At 47.6% G+C, this 20,797-nt stretch overlaps 3 protein-coding genes across 7 annotated transcripts; 1 reads left to right on the top strand and 2 right to left on the bottom strand.

The window, feature by feature from the left end:
- Positions 1–1,932: 1,932 nt before the first annotated feature.
- LOC133499841 (ictacalcin-like) lies at positions 1,933–3,456 on the bottom strand. The gene is made up of 3 exons (XM_061818219.1): positions 3,298–3,456; positions 2,229–2,374; positions 1,933–2,148 (listed from the first exon to the last, which is right to left on the bottom strand). The coding sequence occupies exons 2-3, from the start codon at positions 2,364–2,366 to the stop codon at positions 2,011–2,013; spliced, it is 276 nt and encodes a 91-aa protein (XP_061674203.1). The 5' UTR covers positions 2,367–2,374; positions 3,298–3,456; the 3' UTR covers positions 1,933–2,010.
- Positions 3,457–6,822: 3,366 nt separating this feature from the next.
- Positions 6,823–8,876, bottom strand: s100a10a (S100 calcium binding protein A10a). Its single transcript, XM_061818200.1, has 3 exons — positions 8,717–8,876; positions 7,917–8,091; positions 6,823–7,114 (listed from the first exon to the last, which is right to left on the bottom strand). The coding sequence occupies exons 2-3, from the start codon at positions 8,055–8,057 to the stop codon at positions 6,950–6,952; spliced, it is 306 nt and encodes a 101-aa protein (XP_061674184.1). The 5' UTR covers positions 8,058–8,091; positions 8,717–8,876; the 3' UTR covers positions 6,823–6,949.
- Positions 8,877–8,918: 42 nt separating this feature from the next.
- On the top strand, positions 8,919–19,858 carry trim46b (tripartite motif containing 46b). 5 transcript variants are annotated; one of them, XM_061817249.1, is made up of 13 exons: positions 8,919–8,943; positions 9,638–9,721; positions 11,437–11,698; positions 11,803–11,983; positions 12,951–13,149; positions 13,226–13,372; positions 13,503–13,598; positions 13,864–14,117; positions 14,599–14,720; positions 15,337–15,675; positions 17,734–17,963; positions 18,046–18,113; positions 18,250–19,858. In XM_061817249.1, exons 2-13 carry the CDS (start codon positions 9,662–9,664, stop codon positions 18,689–18,691), a joined length of 2,400 nt encoding a protein of 799 aa, XP_061673233.1. In that variant the 5' UTR covers positions 8,919–8,943; positions 9,638–9,661; the 3' UTR covers positions 18,692–19,858. The 5 variants fall into 5 exon arrangements, with proteins under 5 accessions (XP_061673233.1, XP_061673226.1, XP_061673256.1 ...); XM_061817242.1 differs by lacking the exon at positions 8,919–8,943 and having other exon boundaries at positions 9,353–9,721; XM_061817264.1 differs by lacking the exons at positions 8,919–8,943; positions 9,638–9,721 and adding an exon at positions 10,285–10,494 and having other exon boundaries at positions 18,250–19,857.
- The last annotated feature ends 939 nt before the right edge of the window (positions 19,859–20,797 follow it).

Here is a 20,797-nt window from a genome sequence, read left to right as displayed (position 1 = left end):
GGGGGTGACGTGGTTTTTAATAAGAATGGGGAAAAACACATTTTTTTTGGGGGGGGGGTAACGTGCTATTTAATAATAATGGAAAAAAAACGGGATATTTTTTCGGGGGTAACGTGGTATTTAATAATAATGAAAAAAATATATATATATTTTTTTAGGGGGAAACGTGTTATTTAATAAGAATGGGGGGAAAAAACGTGATTTTTTTTTTTTTAGGGGTAATGTGTTATTTAATAATAATGAAAAAATATATACATTTTTTAGGGGTAACGTACTATATAATAATGAAAAAAACATGATTTTTTTTTAGGGGTAACATGCTATTTAATAATAATGAAAAAATATATAATTTTTTTAGGGGTAACGTACTATATAATAATGAAAAAAACATGATTTTTTTTAGGGGTAACATGCTATTTAATAATAATGAAAAAATATATAATTTTTTTTAGGGGTAACGTACTATATAATAATGAAAAAAAACATGATTTTTTAGGGGGTAACGTTATTTAATGAGTGGGGGAAAAAAACATGATTTTTTTTCAAGGGGATAACGTTTTATTTAATAAGAATAAAAAAAAACCCACTCTATATGCCTTTACAATGATCCAATGTAATCTGTAATTGAGGTCTCGTAACCAAGCATTCATCCATTTTCTTTGTCACTTATCCTCACAAGGGTCGCGGGGAGTGCTGGCGCCAGCCAATCGCAGGGCGCATAGAGACAAACAGCCGCACTCACAATCACACCTAGGGGCAATTTCGAGTGTCCAATTCATGTTGCACGTTTTTGGGATGTGGGTGGAAACCGGAGTGCCCACCCGGAGAACACCCACGCAGGCACGGGGAGAACATGCAAACTCCACACAGGCGGGGCCGGGATCCAACCCGGGTCCTCAGAACTGTGAAGCCAACGCTTTACCAGCTGAAACCACCGTGCCGCCCGTAACTACGCCTGTGTAGAAGTAATGCTTGGCTTCTTATCCTATCTGTGGCATTTCTTGTGTTAGCATTAAGGTAGCAGACTTTAGTCATGTGGCAAAAACCCAACATGTAATACTCTCGTTTATGTTTGGTTTTACTGTAAACTTCAACTGGGAGCGGAAGCAAACCGTACTTCCGCTTGGACTCTGCGGACGTTACTTCTTGTTGTGAGGTTCGCTGCTTCCCTCTGAAACTGAAACTGTTTTTGGTCGACACTCAAGACCAAAAAATAAAAATACTGGAAAATCAGCAAAGTGACTACTTGTGTCTCAAAAATGCCTAAATCGGGTCACTCATAAGTCAAGGTATCAGTTTACTTTCGCAACATTTGATTCAACTCCTGTCCTTAAGTGCAAAAAAAAAAAAAAAATCAATGTTTATTATGCACATTTTTATAAGATTGTGAGAAATATATATTTTTTTACAACACAGGGTGAGCCACTGACAGTGGAGCGGTACACTGTGTGTTCAGTTCCCACTCAGCGAGGGCGTCTATGTTCCCTGCGACTCACTGGCGGACCGGTTCGGGGTGCCTCCAGCACCCCCCGCGACCCTCGTGAGGATAAGCGACTCTGAAATTGGGTGGGTGGCGACACAGTGTAGCTTTGTCTCAAGGTTAGCGCTGGCCGACATCGACTGTATCTACTCCCATTCATCGTTGTGGCTTCAGGCCATTCATCCTTTCCACTTCATCTATGCTGCACTTTTGTCTATGTAGAGAATTGGGACAGTTATTAAACAAACACACACAGTGCGCAGACGGAAAAGCCAAAACAGCTCACGATACGGTATTGATACACTGTTCTTCTCTGGCTCGCATACTGATTGGATCAAGAGTGCCCGGGCTAGTTTCAGCCAAGTACCCCAATTTTTTTTTTTTTTTTTTATCAACGACTCAAGTAAAAGATGAATTATGCTTGTGCGGCGATTCCATAAAACACACATAACACAGGTTGAGTACTTTAATGGGGTTTATTGTAAAACACGATGGATGTCTTTGTTGGTGTTTTGGAGTTCTCAACTCTATTAATGGGCCACACATTCATGCAAGACCATCGCGATGGAAGCCACGAGGCAGACGAACTCCTGGAAGTCCACCTTGTTGTCGCTGTTGGAGTCCAGATCCTTGAAGATTTTGTCGATGCCCTCCTGGCCCTTGGCCTTCTGCTCGACGCACAAGCGGGAACGATTTAAAACGGGCGCGTTTGTTATCGATTCGCCGGAGTGCCGCGTCGGTCGCTCACCTCCAGCTCCATCCCGAATTCCTTTTTGAACATTTCCTTCACCTCCCCTTTGCTCATCGTGCTCTTGTCGCCGTCCGTGCCGGCGTACTTTTCGAAGGCATTGATGAGCAAAAAGATGGCGCCCTGGACCTCACCCATGGTGGTTGCTACGCAACGTTTAAAAATGCACATTTTTGAGAATATACTTCATCATTTTATCTATTTTTTTCTGCCCGTTGCAGAAATGAATTTGCTGGCACGGTTATGTCAATGCTTATATTGATTCTCTCCAGGTAGCGTGAAAGTCGTTGCACCCCAAACGTGCCGCCGCTTATCCCTCGGTGACGCTCGCAATCTCCTCCCCCTTTGGCGCCGCAGCACCGGATTAAGAAGTTGGTACAGTCCAATCCTGTCTTTGAACGCGATGGCTCCGCCTAGTTTGCCAAGCGCCGCCTGTGCATGTTCCCTCCCCGCTGGGACCACGAGAGAGGCCTTGTGGTGCGGAAACACGTTGGCGCGTTACCAAAAAGAGCTTTTGTTTATTATATCCTCAAATTGAGGGGCGTGGCTTGGCGTGGCAAAAAGAGCGTCAAACAACAACGCTTTTGTCTAAAACACTACTCGGTCTTTTTTTTTTTTTTTTAATTATTCTTTTGGAAGGGGTGCTCGTTTTACTTTTCAAGATCGAACCCGCTTTTTAACCCCCGGTAGGACCCTGACGACTGTAGCGGTCCGCAGGAGAATCCTCGCTCAGTTTCAGTCGTAGCCGTCGAGACTTGACCTGATGGAATTGGAATCGGGAGGGGAGCAAACGCAGGGTTAAAAGCTGCATGTGCTCAGAACAAAAAAGGCGGAAGGAAAAAAAAAAACAAAAAACGAGTCTCGGGCGATTTGGTGTTTCGCATTCCTGCTGCCTTTCGTCGGGTGTGGTCATCTGTGCAAAAACTAGGCGATGCAAGTTATGTAATCACGGCAAGCCCCCCGCAAAGCCGACAATAACATTAAAAAAAAAAAAAAAGGCAAACGCCCCTTTTGCAAACTCCGTTGACGGGTCAGGCGACTTTTCCCGTCAGCGGGATTTTCCACTCACCTGAGTCGGAGTGTCTGAACGTACGGCGGAGTTCGAGAGTTGCAGGGATGGAGTGATGAGGAAGCGGCCGCGCGGACGGCTTTATACTTCCACCACACCCTCCGTCATCCCTCCCTCGCCGATGCTCCTTTCATCCGTCACTCCTCCTTCCTCCCGGGTTCCTTTTTCACTTTGACGCCACTTCCGCTTTTCAAACGGCGTTCCGTTGTGTAACCCGAAAAAAAGAACTTTTTCTTCATTACACCCACATATTGTTTCACTTTCCCCCGTCTTGCTAAACTTTACTAAGGTTCTGAAAAGTTTATCAAACCATCCGGTCCGAGTCACTGTGTACATTTGTTCCCCCCCCCCCTCGCGAGCATTTTTTCGTGGTGGGGGCTGCTGTGACTCACAGTCACTAACCCCAAAGCTCACTGCGCACACACGCAACTCACTGCTGTGGCAACACAATATTTTTGTCAGCCTGCTTTGTGACTAACAAAAAATGTATTTCATTCACGTCTACTCATCCAGAGGGCCAACAGTTTCACGGACGACAATCATTTCGTTCGGTAAACAAGTAACTGCCCTGGGAAACGCCCCAAAATCGATACGCCGCCAACAGAAATGGAGACACAAGTATACTACGAAGTGTAAAGTATTTAGTCATATTTGATATATCGTCACTGAGTCTTCAATCTCTCAGTCTCTCGATCTATGTTCCATCGCCCACCTAATAAACATGAGCTGTGAGTCGTGACCGAAAGATACTAACGGGCTCTCCCTTAGAGTACGGGTGAGGAGCTCGGTCATCAGGGAGGGGCTCAGTGTCGGGCCGCTGCTCCTCCGCATTGAGAGGAGCCGGATGAGGTGGCTGGGGCATCCGGATGCCTTCCGGACGCCTCCCTGGTGAGGTGTTCCGGGTATGTCCCACTGGAAAGAGATCCCGAGGACGACCCAGGACACGCTGGAGAGACTTCGTCTCTCGGCTGGCTTGGGAACGCCTCGGGACCCTTTCGGAAGAACTGGAAGAAGTGGCTGGGGACCACTGGAATTCCCCTTTTCTTGCCTGCGGTCCGCCATCTTCCCAAACTCCTTTTCAAAGGACTAAGCGCCCACGAGTGACGCAATAAACACAACAATGAGCTGACTCCAGGCGAGTATCGTGCAGAAATGAATCTTCCTTTCCGCAACAAAGCATTAGACTGATCGATTTGAACAAAACAAGCCTACTCAAATTCGTCCCACCTCACTACTTTCACTCGTCGTCGTAAAAAGGAAACACATTCCTACTTTCGACATCGGTCACAAGTTACGCCGCACGGCGTTTGCGGAATGAGGAAACGGGCGGCGTTTCCCAACATATCCGAGACATTTTTAAGGGCATTTATAGCTTTGCTCTCGAGCTATTTTTACCCCTTCCGATCGGCTTCGTAAAAAAAAAAAAAAAAAAACAGACGACCAATCAATCGATTTGATATCAATTTGATTTTCCGCACAACCTCAACAACAAGCTCTCACACACGACTGAAAGACAAATTTCGGCACGTTTCTTTCAGTATGTATGAGAACGTTTCAGGCTGTCATCTGAGCACGTCTCAGCACGACGAGTGTGATTATTTTCGCTGGGGTGCGCCAGAGTGACGAAATTCTACGACTGGGCGTGAGCGTCCATTTTATCCGAGCCGCTTATCTTCAAACGGGGTCGCGGGAGTGCCGGTGCGACGGTCTGAGCGCTCCCGGTGCTGAAAAGTCTCCTCGTGATTATATTTTGCAAAACTTCCGGCCAGTCTGAAACATCCCCATCCGCGCTGAGACATGCGCCAATCGGCAACTTGTCGCCGAGTGTTCATATTCATGTGTGTTCATCTTTTTATCAATTTTTGCTTCAACGTTAGGACATAACGTATGTTAGCCACCTCTATGGAGAAGAAGGGGAACGATGAGACCGGGAGATTTCCCAGTAAGCGTCTTCCCGTACCCAGAGTTCCCCCTGTTCGTAACGCATGCGCATTCATCGCAAGGAGACTTTTCAGCACGGGGGGGGGGGGGGAGAGCCCTCAGACCGTCACACCGAATCCTATCCCAGCTAGGCGGAATCCACCCTCGAACTGGTCGCCGGTCAGTTGCGGGATGCACATCGACATCACCGCTGAGCGGGAATCGATCCCAAAGCCGCACCGAAATCAGCAGCGTAATACCAAATTATGACCCCGATGGCCCCGGAAAAACACATTAAACAGCCATCTAGTGGTCCAAAGTAAAACATACTGCCATCTAGTGGTCAAAATAGAGAACTGCGCTCTAAGTAAAACCAAAGGTTGCAACACGCACACAACACTTGCACCGTAACCTAGCAACGTGCCTATGTTTGCACTGTTACCATAACAACAGGCAAAAGGGCGTGAGTGAAGCGCATGACTGCTTATGACTTTTTACCCCGATTTGTGACTCCCAGGCCCTTTTTTGTCCCCCTTCAAAAATTCTCGCCACACACGTTTCCGATCAAAGCCATCGCAGAGTACAACATTTAAAAAGTGGATTTGAGCAAATATGCAAGTGGGACTGGAAGCCCACCATGGCCTTAAACAACCAAACGTTCAGACGACATGAAGCACAAAAACAGCCGTTGAGTCACGGGCCGTCTATCCTCACAGTCACGGGTTGGAGGGGGTCCTCCGTGAGACTTAAAAGTGTCCGATAATGGAAAGGGAGTGTGCGTGGAACAACATTCCGGCGATTCCCCATCGTCGCGATAACTTATCAACAAAGACGGGGAGTGGCCGGCCTGCACTTTGACTCGCACGTAGCTTCAACTCGGTGGCAGTTCGTATAATCACAATTCAGTGTGGATACTACTGCGTTCGATATAGGGCACGTTGTATTATTAAAGCAATGCTGTATCAATACACCCGCATCAAGTATTGAAATATCACTAAAGCGCATCAAATGCACTGAATTTTGATATTGCAATGCGTTGCGACCTACACCTAATGATACACTATCAGCATAATATATCGGAACATTCCAGCTCATGATACAGTATCAATACACTAGAGTTAAGTGTCGACATAGCATATCATTATCACTCATGATACACTGTCGATACACCAACACCAAATATCAGCATATCAGGTCAGTATGCAGGAGATGATACGGTGTTGATACGTTGACATAAAATATCAAAATTGCAATGTACTGTATCGTTAGGATTACGATACAGTACCTATACACTAGCATTATCGACGTATGATGTCATAACTCATGATACACTGTCGATACACCAACATGCAATATCAGCACATCAAGTCAGTATGCAGTAGATGATACATCAAATATCAACATTGCAATCTATTGTTAGGGCTTACGATACGGTATCGATACACGGAATCGATATTTATGATGACCTTGCGATCTTAAGCTTGTTTTCTCCTCGCTCACATATGTTGATTTCTTACAATTGATCAATTCTTGTCATAATTGTCGGCAAGGCGTGACGATATTGTCGCGTGATACAGATGAAAATCAATAAAACAACATTTGTAGTCTGTTTGAAATCCTTTGGGACATTTTTAATGGACATTGAACTTGGAAAAAAAAACAAAACAAAACCAAAAGAAAGACAATGAAATGCTTCACGGAATGTTGTTCTCTTGCGGGAAAAACGGTTCTTCTACTTCTTCTGGGTCACGTTCTTCATGCGCATCTGATAGCACTGCTCACACGCGATGGACAGGCCCACCACCAGGGACACAAACTCCTCAAAATCCACCTGGCCGTCCCCGTTGGTGTCGAGATCCTTCATGATCTTGTCCACGGCGGCCGGGTCCTTCTGGCACTGAAAACGCAAAAACGTTCCACTCAGGTACACGTTCTGCCTTGGCGTAGACTTTTTTGGACTATTTGCAAACATTTTGGACATGCTAACAGTTACTATTATTATTATTTTCATACATGGACAGGTTTGAAGATTCTGGCCAAATAAACTCGTTCTTCCCACAGAACAGAGAGAATATGTTTGTCAGTATTGCTGTACGCTAAATTCCATTAGGCTGTCTATGGCATTTCGCATTGTATGTTAGCATAAAGCTAGCCGATTTTTGTTTGACAAAACAATACGTTTTGGTCAAATATGTCACACCGTCGTACCTCAACTAACAATTGAGCGGAATTATGAAACATTTGGTATACGAGCCGCTTGCCCAACTATTTGCTTCAACTTGAGAGCAAAAATTTGAGATACGAGCGCACTTTGGAAGCGAGTGAAAATTCTTCAGGAAAAAAAAAAAAAAAAGTTTACTGTCAAAGTAAACATCAAACAAAAATAATTTTACGCGTTTAAAGCGACCACATAACTTTGCTTGAGCAAATAGTCCTCTAGCTGAAAGAAAACGCACAATTTAAAACGCCGTAGACCGGCTAATGAAACTAGCATCGGTGTTGCAACCCATTAAACAACAGCTATTCGACCGCAAATGGTGCAGCAACCATTGTAGACAGACAAGAAAACAATATTCCATCCATAAAACTGCTTTTTTTAAAGTATTGTCTCTATATTGCAGATTTTCCAGCTATCCCAGGGGGATCTGATCGACGGGGAAAGGGGGGGGGGGTTTGCCATCCACGCGTCGATGGCGTACCTTTAAAAAGTTGGACAGCTCGTTCTCCATCAGCTCCCGCAGCTCCCGCCGGTTGAGGGTGCCGGTCTTGCCTTCCCGCGAGGCGTAGCGGTGGAACACCACGATGAGGGACTCCATGGCGGTCTCCAGTTCCGAAGGCATGCTTGCTCGGGTTGGGTTCGGGGGGGGGACGCGCCTGATGAAATGAACAGGGAGAGGAAAAGTAGTCACAAGCTATTCGTCTTTTCATATTTTTAAAATTAATTTTGCGACTAAATGTCAACACTCGGGGCTATTTGACGCTTTATTTGCTTTTCACATGCACAAATTTGCTTTTTAATGCGGGCGTCGAGGCTTTTTAAACAGTTTTTGCAGTAATTTTCCGTGCTGGAATGCGGTGACACATCATCATCATGCAAAGAATTAAAAAAAAAAAAAAAAAAAAAAAGGGGCTGTGTCCCAGTAAAGGGTTAAAAAAAAAAAGAAGCCTGCCCACAGATGACGACTCTGTCTGGAACTCACAGTAGTTATGCGTGGAAAATATTGTTTTTCCCCCGCTTTTAATGCTGAAAAATATTGAATTCAAACAACAAAACTGACTTTGCTTAGTCGGGCCCCACCTTTCATATTTATGGACCACGTTGGGTCTAAATAAACTAAAAACGAACATAATGTACTCACTCTACTACACAATCAAGGAAACAATTGTCGTCACACGCGTGGAAAAATGATAAAATAAGCAATATTTTTTTTTAAAACAATAGGCTAAATCAATGGAAGGTTGATGATTAGCACGCACGGATAAAGGCGACAGTTCTTACCGTGTAAGAAGGGTTCGGAGTCAGCCGAGATCGGGATACGATGTGCTCAGAAGTTGGCCCAAAGTGCAGCTCGGGCTTTTATAGGCAGGCTCCGCCCTGCGGCGCTGCGCGTGCGTTCAAAGTGAGCGAACCCCGACCAGGAAAGCCACGCACCGCGGAACGCTTCGGAGCTGCAAATAAAAACGTTGACACCGAGGGAGTGGCAGTGACTCGGACTGGACTCAGCGGTGCGGCCAGGGTGATTCGGCAATGTGCCGGAAGATCGATTCCCCGACTCGCCGAATCCTCGGGAAAATCCATTCAAATGTGTACATTTAAAAAAAAAAAATATATATATATATATCGTCCATGTTTCGTGTAGACTGACGACAACCTCATTTTGAACATAAATTGCAAAAATAGCGGACACATTCTTAAAAAAATCATGTAAAAAAACAAAACGTTGTCTCCCTGGACTTGGCTGGAGGTGGAAATGTGGGAGTTTGGGGCCACCTTGTGGTTAACAAGCGAAACAGCAACTGAGAACAAATTTGGCGATTTTGATTTTAAAAAAAAAAAAAAAAAAATATATATATATATATATATATATATATATATATATATATATATATATATATTGGCGAAAGGCGTGCTTTGAATTCCAGCGGAGGTAGTAAAATCTATAATAATTTTTAAAATAAAATACTGGAAATTAATCAGCCTAGAAAACGATTGGTTACTACACGGAGTGGGCGTGGCTTACCGTGGAAGGTAGATTTTACGTCCAGACCGAATCGCCTCCCCCCCCACCATCCCGATTCCATTTAAAGGTTGGGGGGGAAAAAAAAAACAGTCCGTTTGTAAAACTAACAATTTTACGGAACCATAACGTCATTTCAACAGCGGAAGCATATGGCAGATGACCCGCGGCTTTTTTTGCAGATGTTATCAACAAGCTGCTGAAATATGGACGTGATGGATTTGAAGGCGGCCGCGTCGAACATGGACGCTCTGGTGCGCATCAGCGTGAGTAAATATGGACATTTTCGCCCCATATCTGTTTTTTGGGGGCTATTTTTAGCTGATGCACGCCATTTTGTTCAATTTCTATCGAAATATGAAAAAAATATATGTACATTAAAGGGTAACTCATTTGCCAGGATGGCAACACACACACACATCTACATATTGCCTAAGCAACACTATTTATGAATTTTTTTCTGGATTAAAAATTTTGATTTAACATCTGAATATGTGGCAGGAATCCTGACGTGATAATAAATCACTTTTTTTTTTTTTTTTGTAAAGCAAAATGGCTGCAGCCAGTACGGCTCGAGAATGTACCGTCTCCAAGGGATGCTCGTTGCCTTGGAGACGGCAGAGCTGGATGCTGCGTCAATGCACGTTTGAAGGGGGCGGGAGGGGAGGGGGGGGGGTAAAAATCATAATAAATCTCACCACGCCTTTTCGGATAAACATAACATTATCAGATATGTGCGGTCTGAGATATTATTACCACATATATTAATATGAACAAGACAGTACTCGCCCCTCCCCCTCCCTAGCTCCGACCTCCCCCCTCCCTCCCGTGAAGCCGTTGCGTCGAACACGCGCGCGTGCCCGTAAAAGTGTCATGGCGCCAAGGTTCCTGCAGGTGAAGGTAAGGACGCGCCAAAGAACCGGCACCGGCTTTTTCGGGCTACGACGCGTGATGCAGAATTGGTGGAATTAATCAGAATAAAAATAATTTTTTAAAAAGACAGAATGACATTGAAGACGGAAGTGAACGGAGAAATGAGGTTATGATGATGCAGGTTGCTTTGATTACTCGTAGCGGCCGATCGGTTCTTTGCATCTATTAGCCACACGTAGATCACATTTGGGTGGATGTCCGGCGTGCCGTTTTATTGGTAGAAAAGTGCCGACTGTGCGGAACGGAGCGCCGGCGTAAGCGTTCCCGGATGTCAGGTCGTGATTTAAACCCGCGACGTCACCAGCCGCCGCCGTCTTGCCGAGGTTTTAGCGCGAAGCGAGGCCTTCCTTGGTGGTCCCGTTTGCCCCTTTTCCATCATTTTCTGACCCTTGAGCATTTCCCAAAACGGCAGAACCCTGCGAGTAAAATTTTACAGAAGGAACATCCCACAGCACACCACCACGTCAAAATATTTTAACCATAAATGATAATTTCACAAACCAATGTAGTGCAATGATAACTTGAGCGCTTTCGTCGGCATCCGCGCTTGTGCAGTTAGCTAGCCGGCTATGACTATGCCCTGAAATGAGATCTTCCCTTTAGAGTGCCTCGTTGTTTGCCGTGACTGCGCGGCACCTCCACCGGACACGCCAACAGCGTTCGAGAGCAGAAAAAAAAATGGTTTGATTTGTTATGATTTTTTTTTTAAATATACTTTTTGATTATTTTTTAAAATCTGCTGTCAGGTGTTAAAAGGGGGACTTGCCTGGCAGGGCTAAAATAGAAAAATTTCCACGAGCAGCAAGTACACGCTCGCTGCTCCCGATGCAGGGCCGGCCATTACTGTCAATAATTCATATCTGCTATGCCCTCTACTTTCTCGTGTTGTTCACATGGTGGAAGGTCCCGAGTTGAATTCCCTAAACATAACAAAAGATAAATCTGGATACTGCTAATCTCCCTTTTTGCTCCTTTGTTCCCTCTGGATTGGAAAAAACTGTTCTCCTCGTTCGAATCGATGACATTGGTTTGTCACCCCCCCGCGCAGTCCAACATGAAGAGCCTGGAACAGGAGCTGCACTGCCCCGTGTGCAAGGACATCGTCAAGCAGCCCGTGGTGCTGCCGTGCCTCCACAGCGTGTGCCTCATGTGCGCCTGCGAGGTCCTGGTGGCCAGCGGCTACCCGCATCCGGACCTCCCCGCCGAGCCCAACTCCCCGGCCTCCACGCCCACCACGCGCTCCCCCCGACAGCTGCGGAGGCCCGCGCCCAAATCCGAGCAGCGGCCCATCGACAGGGTGCTCCGGGTGGGTGAGTGCTCCTTTCATTTTTGGGATGGCGACCATTCGTGAGGCGGACCCGCCGTTGCATAACCGTCAACGTATCACGCCTTGCATCTGCTTCTGGTTTTCGAGGTCCCCACCCGCCTTCTCCGTCCACGCCCCGCTCGCCGGGGTACCCGGGGCGGCGTCGCAAGGAGGGCCCGCCCCTTTCAATGCTGTTCCCCTGCGTTCCTTGCGGCCGCGACGTGGAGCTGGGCGAGAAAGGCCTCACCGACTGTTTGAGGAACCTCACCTTGGAGCGCATCGTGGAGAGGTCAGTGCGATGCGCACAATCGTGCCGAAAACGGACATTTACTGTAATTCCCGGCCCACAGAGCTCACCTCCTTATAAGCCTCACCCCAAGGAAATACCATTTGGTACATGCATACGCTGCAGCTGTGTAAAAACCGCAAGTGCCCACATTGAAATACGAGATATTCTCAAAGAAAGACGGGACACAGAGAGTTTAATGCTAGCGCCGTTGCGCTAACGCTAGCGCCACTGCGCGAGGTAACACTCACGCTAGTGCTGCTACACTAAAGCTAACGCTACCGCCACTGCGCGAGGTAACACTCACGCTAGTGCTGCTACACTAAAGCTAACGCTACCGCCACTGCACTAACGCTAGCACAGCGATAACAAAAAAAAACCCCATACTGGTAAAAATCACAGGCACGACAGTAACACGCAAGCGCAGCGCTAAGAGGCCCAGACTTGAGAGTTTAACGCCAGCCCCACTGCGCGAGGTAAGAGTCACGCTAGTGCTGCTACACTAAAGCTAATGCTAGCGCCACTGCACTAACGCTAGCACTGCGATAACAAAAAAAAACCCCATACTGGTAAAAATCACAGGCACGACAGTAACATGGAAGTGCAGCGCTAACAGGGCCAGACCTGAGAGTTTAACGCTAGCGCCGCTGTGCTAACGCTAACGCTAGCATCGCTGTGGGAGGTAACACTCACGCTAGTGCTACTACACTAATGCTAGCACTGCGATAACAAAAAAAAAAAAAAAACATACTGGTAAAAATCACAGGCACGACAGTAACACGCAAGCGCAGCGCTAACAGGGCCAGACCTGAGCGTCGAGGCTTATAGGCCGGAAATTACGGTACAGATGCCAAACCGCAAAGACATCAAGCGCGGCATTCCCCCGGCAAACCGACCGACTCCACCGACATCTTCACGCCACAAACTTTCACGCAATTTGTTTTTGCGTAATCTCGACGTACTTCGGCAGGTACCGGCACACGGTGAGCCTGGGCAGCGTGGCCATCATGTGCCAGTTCTGCAAGGCCCCGCAGGCCCTGGAGGCCAGCAAGGGCTGCGGCGACTGCCGGGCCAACTTCTGTAACGAGTGCTTCAAGCTCTACCACCCGTGGGGGACGCCGCGGGCGCAGCACGAGCACATCCCGCCCACGCTCAACTTCAGACCCAAGGCAGCCCGCCACCCGCCGCCATCTCGCCTCGGCCGTCTTTTGCGGTCCGCGCGTCTGAATCCGTCTCGCCCCGCAGGTTTTGACTTGCACGGAGCACGAGCAGGAGAAGCTGCAGTTCTACTGCAGGTCCTGCCAGCGGCTGCTTTGTCCGCTCTGCAAGCTGCGCCGCACGCACGCGGGGCACAAAATCCTGCCCGTGGCTCAAGCCTACCAAGCCCTCAAGGTACAGCGACCCCTTCAAATTTTGTCGTCTTTTCAATCGACAATTTGACACAAAACCCTGCAACTGTCTTATTTCTTACTCGATTGATGTGTTGTTGTTTTTTCCTCCCCCCGGGTGGGGGGGGCGATAGGAGAAGATTACAAAGGAGATGAACTACATACTGTCCAACCAGGACACGGTCCTGGCTCAGATTACGCAGCTGGAGAGCGCCATCACGCAGACCGAGGTGATTAGAAAGCACGTAGAACAGGAAATCATTTCAAACGCAGAATGTGGGATTGTGGGAAGGGGTGGGGGGGGGGGGGGGGGATCACGGGTGTGAAATTTGGCCACATGGGCAGGGGAAAAACTGATTCTATGGAAGAAATCACAAGCAGAACCTAAGCTCAGTTGGACCGCCGTCAGTCCCAGAGTCCTGGCGAGCAAAGAACACGCTGCAATAACCGCGTTCTACTTCCAACGCACGGCAAAGTGATTGCGAAACCGCGCAGGTGAACAGCGTGTCGGCCCGCGAGCAGCTGGCCCAGAGCATCCGGGACCTGACGGCGGCGCTGGCCGAGCGCCACTCCTCGCTGACCCAGGCCCTGGAGGCGGCGCGGCACAAGCGCGGCGAGGCGCTGGCCGCCCAGGTGGCGGAGCGCCGGAGCCTGATGGAGCACGCCGGCCTCGTGGCGTTCACGCAGGAGCTGCTCAAGGAGACCGACCAGCCCTGCTTCGTGCAGGCCGCCCGCCAGACGCATAACAGGTGCGCCGTCAAAGTCGCCCGGGAAAAAGGGAACAGGTTGTTGTTGTCGTCCGGGAACTGTTCCTGGTTTTGGGCCGGGTTTTAGACGCTGGGGCCACAACAAAAGAAACATGATTACCGAGCCGAGTGAGCACGCGCTACACGACGTGGGAAGTCTGCTATTTTGCGTCGGCGGCGGAGACATTTTAAGAGCTGGAATTTGCCCCCCCCTCCCCCCCAACCCCCACCCGGAGCCACTTTCACTTCGCAACACGAGTAGACGCAAACGTCTCAAGAATGCACGCCTGAAAAAAAAAGCACAGGCGTGGAATGTTTTAAAATCTTGGCCCGGGAAGCCAGACTCGCTTAGGAATGTCAATTTTTTTTTTAAAAATGAAAAAAAGTCTGCCATTTTTAGGTTGAAGAGGCCATTTTTGGGTCCATTAGAAATGGGCGGAGCTTGGCGGCGAAGTTTTCTGATCGGACCCGTTTCGGTTTGCAGGTTCAGCAAAGCCATTGAGAACCTTCAGCACTTTGCTCTGGCCGCTGATCCGTCCTTCAGGCATTTCCAGCTGGATGTCTCCAAAGAACTCAAACTGCTCACCGAGCTGAATTTTATTCAAGGTAAGTGTGAGAAAAAAAAAAAATTGACAAACTGCGTTCTGACGAATGTGCATTTGTCACTTTAATTTTTTTCCCCCTTTCATATTTGCCTTTCGGTTTTGATTTTCCGACAAACAAAAACAATTGGGTTCAATTAAATTGTCCTGCAAATACTACACCACTTTTTTTTTCAAAATTTGTGCTTTAAATGTGCATTTTCAGTGCTTAAGTTATTATTTATTATAAATGTAATCCTAAATTATGGAGCAAATAAAATCCATCACAAATGTCAACATACAAATTGGTCCCAAGTTACACTAAATGTAAAAAAAAAAAAAAAAAAAGCTATTTTTATTTAATTATGTTGTATTTGTCACCATATTTTTAAATTAATATTTTATATTTTAGCATGCACATAATTTCTTCCTAAATACCAGAACATTACAAATTTGTTTTAAAAAAAAAAAGTACTGTATTTTTTGTCTTCAAAATGTGATTTTTTTGGGCCTATATTTCATTTTTTTTCCAACATATATACACACACACATATATACACATATATGTATGTATATATATATATACATATATATATATTTTTTTTGTTGTTGTTGTTGTTGTTTGTTTTGGGTGACCCCAGCTCCTTTAGCCCCCGTCCTGGACACCCAACACTCCCTGGCCTACGACCGGCTCTACCTGAGCTGGCGTCTGCCCCCGGAATCGGCGCCCGCCTGGCACTACTCGGTGGAGTACCGCCGCCGGGGCGTGGTGCCCGGCGGGGCGTCGCGGGGCGGCCACAGGGGCGGCCTGGCCGCCGCCCGCTGGGGCTGGCAGCGCCTGGACGAGGTGAGTGCGACCAGCGCCGTCATCGACAGGCTGGAGATGGACAGCGTGTACGTGCTGCGGGTGAGGGGCTGCAACAAGGCGGGCTACGGCGAGTACAGCGAGGAGGTTTACCTGCACACCCCGCCGGCGCCAGGTGAGGGTGACATTTGGACCCAAATCTTAGGAAACTGCAAATGTACCAACTTGGTAGGGCAACTAAAATGGACCAAAAAAATGCTAAACATGTCCCAACAAAAATCATGAAAGGTCACTTTGTTCAGTACCACTCCAATCCTGCGGGTGGCGATGATTTGCATTAAGTGGGTGCCAAGTGCCATCATACACATTCGATTTTGGTCTTAAATCCGAGGCTTTTTGTTCATATAGTTTTGAAATCTTACACTGGAATTTTGTATTTTTATTGGGTATATCAGTAGCGTGATTTTCAAAATATGAAAGATATACCACTAGTTGTATGTGGGCTCCCTCTAGTGGTACGCCAAAGAATCACCCTATAAATCCTCAACCTCTCCATGACGTACAATTGCGATGTTCACTTCTGTTGTGGCTTTTAATTTCTTTTCAAAAATTTGTCTCCAATCATTACTTTTCAAAGTTTTTTAATTCGACTATCGTCCTTTCACCGACGTGAAACCATCTGGTGGCTTGTATTGTCTACGATCACGCTTTTCAAGTTTGTAATTCATTCTCTTTCTCTCTCTCTCTCTTTTCTGCTTTTCACATCCTTTTTCCCATCCACTGTTCACTTCCTGTACTTCCTCATCTCTCTCCGCCACGTTTTATTGCCATTTCACAGCCTGTCATCCTCTTCAGCGCTCCTTCCATGCCGCCGACCCGCCCAAACGCCTCCTGAGGAACGTAAGAATTCATATCTCGGTGCCCCCCATGTGTTCATTCCACGCATCTGCCTCTTTCCCCCCACCCCATCTTTCGCACCCTGACGAGATCCGTCTCGCCGGCGATGAGGTTTGCGGATTGTTTAAGACCCGAGGCTTAATCAGATCGGATTCCGATCCGGAGCTTTTCAAAACCAGAGGGGGGTCGGTTGAGTGACTCCCTGCAGGCTGTTGTTTTTCCCCTTCCTGCTATTGAGACGATCCCTCTGTCAAGTGTTTTTGCTTTTGAAAAAAAAAATGTACCATGTCACGTGATATCGTCAGTATTCTTCTCCTCGAGTGGTCGGTGTAAAGATGGACACCCCTGCAGTGTCGATTCAGTGATCCCTTCAAGTTCAAGTAAAGGACTACCGATTCCGATTGGAGCTCATTTTGGGCTATTTCCCTAGTAGGAGTTTGCTTGTGCACCAAACCGCAGTTCAGACTTTGTATCAGTCCGTTGTGGTAAAGAGGGAGCTAAGTCGCAAGGCGAAGCTCTCAATTTACCAGGCGATCTACGTTCCTACCCTCACCTGTGGGCACGAGCTGCGGGTCGTGACCGGAAGAACGAGATCCCGGATACAAGGGAGCGAAATTAGGGTGTCCGGGCTCTCCCTTAGAGAACGGGTGAAAAGCTCGGTCATCAGGGAGGGGCTCAGTGTCGAGCCGCTGCTCCTAACCGCATTGAGAGGAGCCGGATGAGGTGGCTGGGGGATCTGGTTCGGATGCCTCCCACCGGAAAGAGACCCCGAGGACGACCCAAGACACGCTGGAGAGACTACGGCTCTCGACTTGCTTTGGGAACGCCTCGGGATCCCTCCGGAAGAGCTGGTAGAAGTTGGTCGGGAAAGGGAAGTCTGGGTATCCCTGCTGAAGCCACTTCCTCCGCCACCCAGCCCGGAATGGCGGCAGATAATGGATGAATGGAGTTCACTAAAGTACTAGTAGTCAGTGATACCTCCAAATGATCACCAGACATCAACGTAATGCACCACCCGCATGAAAAGATGGCATAAGCAAAAAAATTCATCTTTTTTTTTAGCAATTTGGTGGTCAGTTACGCTGGAATTCCCTCACAATGGCTGCTTCAAATGAAGATGTCTGACTTGCTTTTCAATTTTAGGCATAGAGAATTTGATCAAGCAAGAGCCATTGAAAGTAAGGAAGTGGACACCTACCAAAATAAAACTTAAACTTGAAGGCACCACTGTCTGAATAGCCCTAACCTCTCGTCGACTTCAGTACCACCTTCCCTTTAGTTGACCCCCGTCCCCCATCCCTCGCTTCCTGACTTCCTGTCCTCGTCCCCCTTCCAGTGCTAAACTTCTACCTGGACTCCCGCTGGGGTCTCCACGCCGACCGGCTGGTGGTCAGCAAGGAGCAACGGGCGGCCCGCAGCGTCCCGGGCCTCTCCCTGCTGCAGGCCGCCGACCACGCGCTCACTTCCTGTCACCTGACCTCGGACCTCCTGGTGGGAGACGTTGCCATCACGCAGGGGAGGCACTACTGGGCGTGCTCGGTGGAGCCCGGCTCGTACCTCGTCAAGGTACGGCACGACGATCGCGGGATTCCACAGATTCCGGAGACGCTTGAATGGACGGACTAATTCCGACGTCTTTCATTTTTAGGTGGGTGTTGGTCTGGAGTCCAAACTGCAGGAGTGGTTTCATCTACCGGAAGACATGGCCAGTCCCCGGTAAATAGCCAGAACCGTTGATAGATGTATCAGAAATTCCGATCTCGAGGTTGTGATCCTTTTCACGGCGAACCCTCCAAACGATCGGAACAATAATGTCTGGGTGATCCTGACCCCGACGGGTATTTGCCCGCAGGTACGACCCGGACAGCGGTCACGACAGCGGCGCCGAGGACGGCGTGGACTCCGCCCCGCCATTCTGCTTCCTCACCATGGGCATGGGGAAGCTCTACCTGCCGCAGCACAGCTACCACCACCACCACCACAACGGCCAACGCTCGGACCCCAACGGCAACGGCCCCTCGCCGCCGGTGGGCCTGACCTACCCGCTTCCCCCCCGGCTGGGCGTGTGCCTCGACTTCGAGAAGGGCCGCGTGGCCTTCTACGACGCCCACTCCCTGCGCCCCCTGTGGGAGGGTCACGTGGACTGCTCGGGCCCCGTGTGCCCGGCCTTCTGCTTCATCGGAGGGGGGGCCCTGCAGCTCCAGGAGCTGGTGGCCAACCGGGGGGCCGACCAGACGCCCGTCAGGAGGGTGACCATCCAACCCCGCGGTGGCTCCAATTTAAACAACAACTGATTGCTGCTTAGGATGTGAAGTGATTTGCGTTTAGAGCATTTCTACGGCAACAAATATGCAATGTAATTAAGTTTCTTATGTTTTTATTTGCAAAAATCATCGCTTTTTTGTCATATTTGCTATACCTGACGCCAGCTGGAATTATATACACTGCTTAAGAGATGTATTGGACCACCAGGGCGCCAGTTTCACTTGACTAACGTGAAATTTGGGTGGACATGTCCGTCGTGAGTAAACCCATTTTGCTTTGAAGCGGCCATCTTGGGCGTCGACCTGCCGCCGTCAAGCGAGAAATTCTACTAACTCAACTTTTGGAGCATGAAATTTGGTTGACAGCCTCTCAAGACATGCTCAAAAAACACACGGGAAGTCTGCCAGTTTTGGTTCGAAGCGGCCACGTTAGTCCCTTTTATACCGTTTCGATCGACGCGTCAAGCACGGTACTGCGCATTTGTTGCCCGCGCATTTATTTAGAAAGCTAACCGACCATTTCACACCCTCAAGTCTCGAATTTGTGTGCTTTTCGTGAGTAAGTGTAGAGCTTTGGCGTTTAGGACGGCGCGCCGATGCCAAGTTCTTGTTTTAATGTGGCTAATTAACGGCGATGCACTAGACTGTCATTAGAAGCTGCAATGATACCTCCGGCGCAAGCTAATCGCTAGTTTTCCGACGCTGGTGTTTGTACGTTCTGTGATTTAAACGCCCGATGAGCCCCCGCGCCATTTACACCGTGTGCGCGCCAAGCAAACAACATGTTACAAACATGATTTTAAAACATGCCTATCTTTGTTTTTTGTTATTTTTTTTAACTCGCTTGATTGCACCATTAGCGAGTGTCCTTTAAACATAAGAAGTAAACACAGAATGGGGGAAAAAAATGGTTCTTTTGTCATCATTTCTACTTGAATTTAAGAAACAATTTTGGAACTATACAGTGGCACTAGAGGAAGCCATATAAATCCTGCATGTGGTGTGAGTTGACCGCTAGAGGGCGGCAAAGCACCTCTACGACACTGCAGCTGACGTCGAGTCCTAACAGATGGAAGCCATTTGTTGTACAAACAGCGATTTAATAAATTGTTGCACATTTGGCAACGTGCCGTTGACAAATTTGAAGTTGGAATGGATCACCCACCTTCATACATATTTATCGTGGAATATTCTGAATTGCTTGTCCCTGGGCGAGTTTACTTTTTTTTTTAAATTTTAGTCTATATTATTGGGCGTGGGGGGGGGGGATGTATGAAAATCAGGTGAGCATTTTCTTTTTTTTTTTTTTTAGAAAATGTGCAGAGCATTTTTCTGGCTTGAGAATTTGTTTTATGTTTTTCCTTAATCGGCGGTACGATACTGCCGTTTTGTCCCAGGATTTGAAACACATGACAATAACTATGAGCAAAATGGGATGATTGAAGTTATGGGGGGGGGGGGGGTGTCTTACGGGCACGGCGCCACATGTTGGCAAACTTGAGTTCAAAACAACGGACTTTTGATGAAAACCTCGCGGGCTATTCCGAGTAATAAAACAATAACGCTTGTGGAATGTCACTTGTTTGCGCGCGCCAAGCCGAACATGCGGACCATCTGCTTTTGATGGCTGCGTCACGTGTGTCGGCGTTTTGCGTTCCTGATGGAAATGCCGTGGAGATCCCTGCCAGGGGTCTTCTGTTTATGGGCCTCAGTATGGAGGGGGGATGAGGAAAAAATGAGCGCTGGGGAGGTGGTGGGATGCCTGATGTATTGTTTTATTATAAATCATTTTGGATGACTTTACTACGGAAGCGTATTGCTGCCACACCCCCCCAAAAAAAGGTCGCTACCACGTTATAACGTGATATGTTTGACGTTATAATGTGGTTAATTATATTGGAATCTATGTTATAACATGAAACGTGTTATAATGTGAAATGAATTATATTTTAACATGAAATGATTCATGTTATAATGTGAAATTAACCACATTATAACGTGACATGTTTCACGTTATAATGTGGTAGCGACCTTTTTTTTTCCATACTTCCAAACTTTACTTTTTTTAGGGGTTTTGTTTCAAAATTTTGTAATTGTTCATACACCACTTACAATTTTTTTCTCAATATTTTAATC

This window comes from Syngnathoides biaculeatus, chromosome 1 (genome assembly GCF_019802595.1).
Source record: "Syngnathoides biaculeatus isolate LvHL_M chromosome 1, ASM1980259v1, whole genome shotgun sequence".
NCBI lineage: Eukaryota > Metazoa > Chordata > Actinopteri > Syngnathiformes > Syngnathidae > Syngnathoides > Syngnathoides biaculeatus.
This window is presented reverse-complemented; position numbering and strand designations above follow the sequence as displayed.